This window comes from Cryptomeria japonica, chromosome 1 (genome assembly GCF_030272615.1).
Source record: "Cryptomeria japonica chromosome 1, Sugi_1.0, whole genome shotgun sequence".
NCBI lineage: Eukaryota > Viridiplantae > Streptophyta > Pinopsida > Cupressales > Cupressaceae > Cryptomeria > Cryptomeria japonica.
In genome coordinates this window covers 314819076-314821008 of record NC_081405.1, presented here as the reverse complement: position 1 = coordinate 314821008, position 1933 = coordinate 314819076, and the positions used below count along the sequence as shown (strand labels likewise).

The 1933-nt window shown below is 37.2% G+C and overlaps 1 protein-coding gene across 1 annotated transcript; it reads left to right on the top strand.

The window, feature by feature from the left end:
* The first annotated feature begins 252 nt into the window (after positions 1-252).
* LOC131070597 (endochitinase 4-like) lies at positions 253-1387 on the top strand. The gene is made up of 3 exons (XM_058006177.2): positions 253-615; positions 700-811; positions 895-1387. The coding sequence occupies exons 1-3, from the start codon at positions 300-302 to the stop codon at positions 1193-1195; spliced, it is 729 nt and encodes a 242-aa protein (XP_057862160.2). The 5' UTR covers positions 253-299; the 3' UTR covers positions 1196-1387.
* Positions 1388-1933: the final 546 nt, after the last annotated feature.

Sequence of the window (1933 nt, the reverse complement as noted above, 5' to 3'; positions counted from 1 at the left end):
ATTTGCATAAAAATATTATACAATCTTTGAATGATAAGATTGCGGGAAATTTTGTACATTAACTTCGTTTCGGTCAGTTAATGCTTACCGTAGGCGCACGAAACCATTGTGATGGCTTATAATTTAAGTTATCATTAAACAAATTTACAATGTCTTGGTACTACAAGCACAAAGATGACTCAAAGCTGCTAGATGATGTGTATCCGTCATCTTTATCACTTAATGTCCTTCTGCTTATATATAGGGGTTGATAGTTACATATAACTTGCATACCAAACGAGTAGCTGAAAATTTCAGCCATGGAAAAATTCACAGGAGCTTTAGTGTTGATGACGATGGCGTCGTTGATATTAGTTGGAGAGATACATTTTGGGTCGGCACAGAAGACCCCTACTCCCTCTCCATCCATTGAATCCATTGTCACTAAGGACTTCTTTAACCGTATTAAATCAGGAATTCCTGCTACTTGTAAGGGAAAGAGCTTCTACACTTACGAAGGCTTTATCAGTGCAGCTAAAGCTAAAGTATTCTCTGGTTTTGGCACCACCGGATCTCTTACAGTTCGTAAGAGAGAGCTTGCTGCTTTCTTTGCTAACGTAGCCCATGAGACTGGAAGTATGGAAATATTAGGACTCTCTCTATATTTGTATATACATGATTTCTTCACAATAATCAATCCCTAACAAGTTTTGTTTGCAGGTCTGTGTTATATCGAAGAAATTCTAAAGAGTACCTACTGCCAAAGTTCTACCCAATATCCTTGTGCGCCTGGGAAGCAATACTACGGACGGGGACCTCTTCAGCTAACATGGTAACCTTGCTTGTTAATAGCATCTCTACTAAACAAAACATTCTCCAACGACTCACTAATAGGCGAATTTAATTGTGTGGCAGGAACTACAACTACGGAGCAGCCGGACATTTTTTGGGACTTCCGTTGCTGAAAAACCCAGAGTTGGTGGCACAAAAGCCGGACATTGCCTTCAAGACATCTCTGTGGTTTTGGATGAGAAACAGCAACTGTCACATAGCCATGACTTCCCCAGCGGGTAGCGGATTTGCAGGAACAATCAGAGCAATCAATAGCGGAGAATGCAGGGGAGGGCGTCCAGCGGCGGTGCAGAGTCGAGTGAATTTATATAAAAAATTATGTGGATGGCTGAAAGTCACTACCGGTCCCAATCTTTCATGTTGATATTCCTTACATATCACATATATAAATAAATAAATAAAAGCTGCATAAGCAGTGATGGTACGAATAAGCTCGGTCATATGTAGCAACACTGAACAGACCACAAGCCGTATCGTTCGGTTGTCTGTTGGGCATCTTGCTGTAAGAATGGACGTAAATGCAAATAATTTGTCTTGCCATAATTTCTAAGTAAAATGGTCGTCATATAATGAATTATTTGCCATGGTATTTTCTTTAATGAAAAAGTGTCGGAAAAACTGGATACAATTGCGTCTAAGGCTAATGTGATAGATAATAAGCATGCTGCACGCATATACGTAAGGCAAATGTGATAGATAACGAACAGGCTATCCATAATTATATTCAAGTAGAATACATTCGTCTCACTTTCAATAAAGTGAGTTATCTAGTACATATTTTTTCCGGAAAAATTTAATGGAACCTTATAATTTCCATATGTTTTATGGTCAAAGACCATCCACCACTTCTTAAAAATTCAATAAGGTTTTGGGGTGCCTACAACATCTAACTGAAATCGTTTATTTTATAGGAAGGATAGCTTGGTTTGGGAAATGGTAAAAAGATATGGGGCTTGTATAATTAAGGAATATATTTATATCGTTAATATAAATAAGATTTCTATTTCTTTTTAAAGATAAAATCTAGTTCGATCTAACTTAGTCAAAAATGATTTATATCTAAAAGTTAAATCATATAATATATGTGGGAATGCTTCATTAT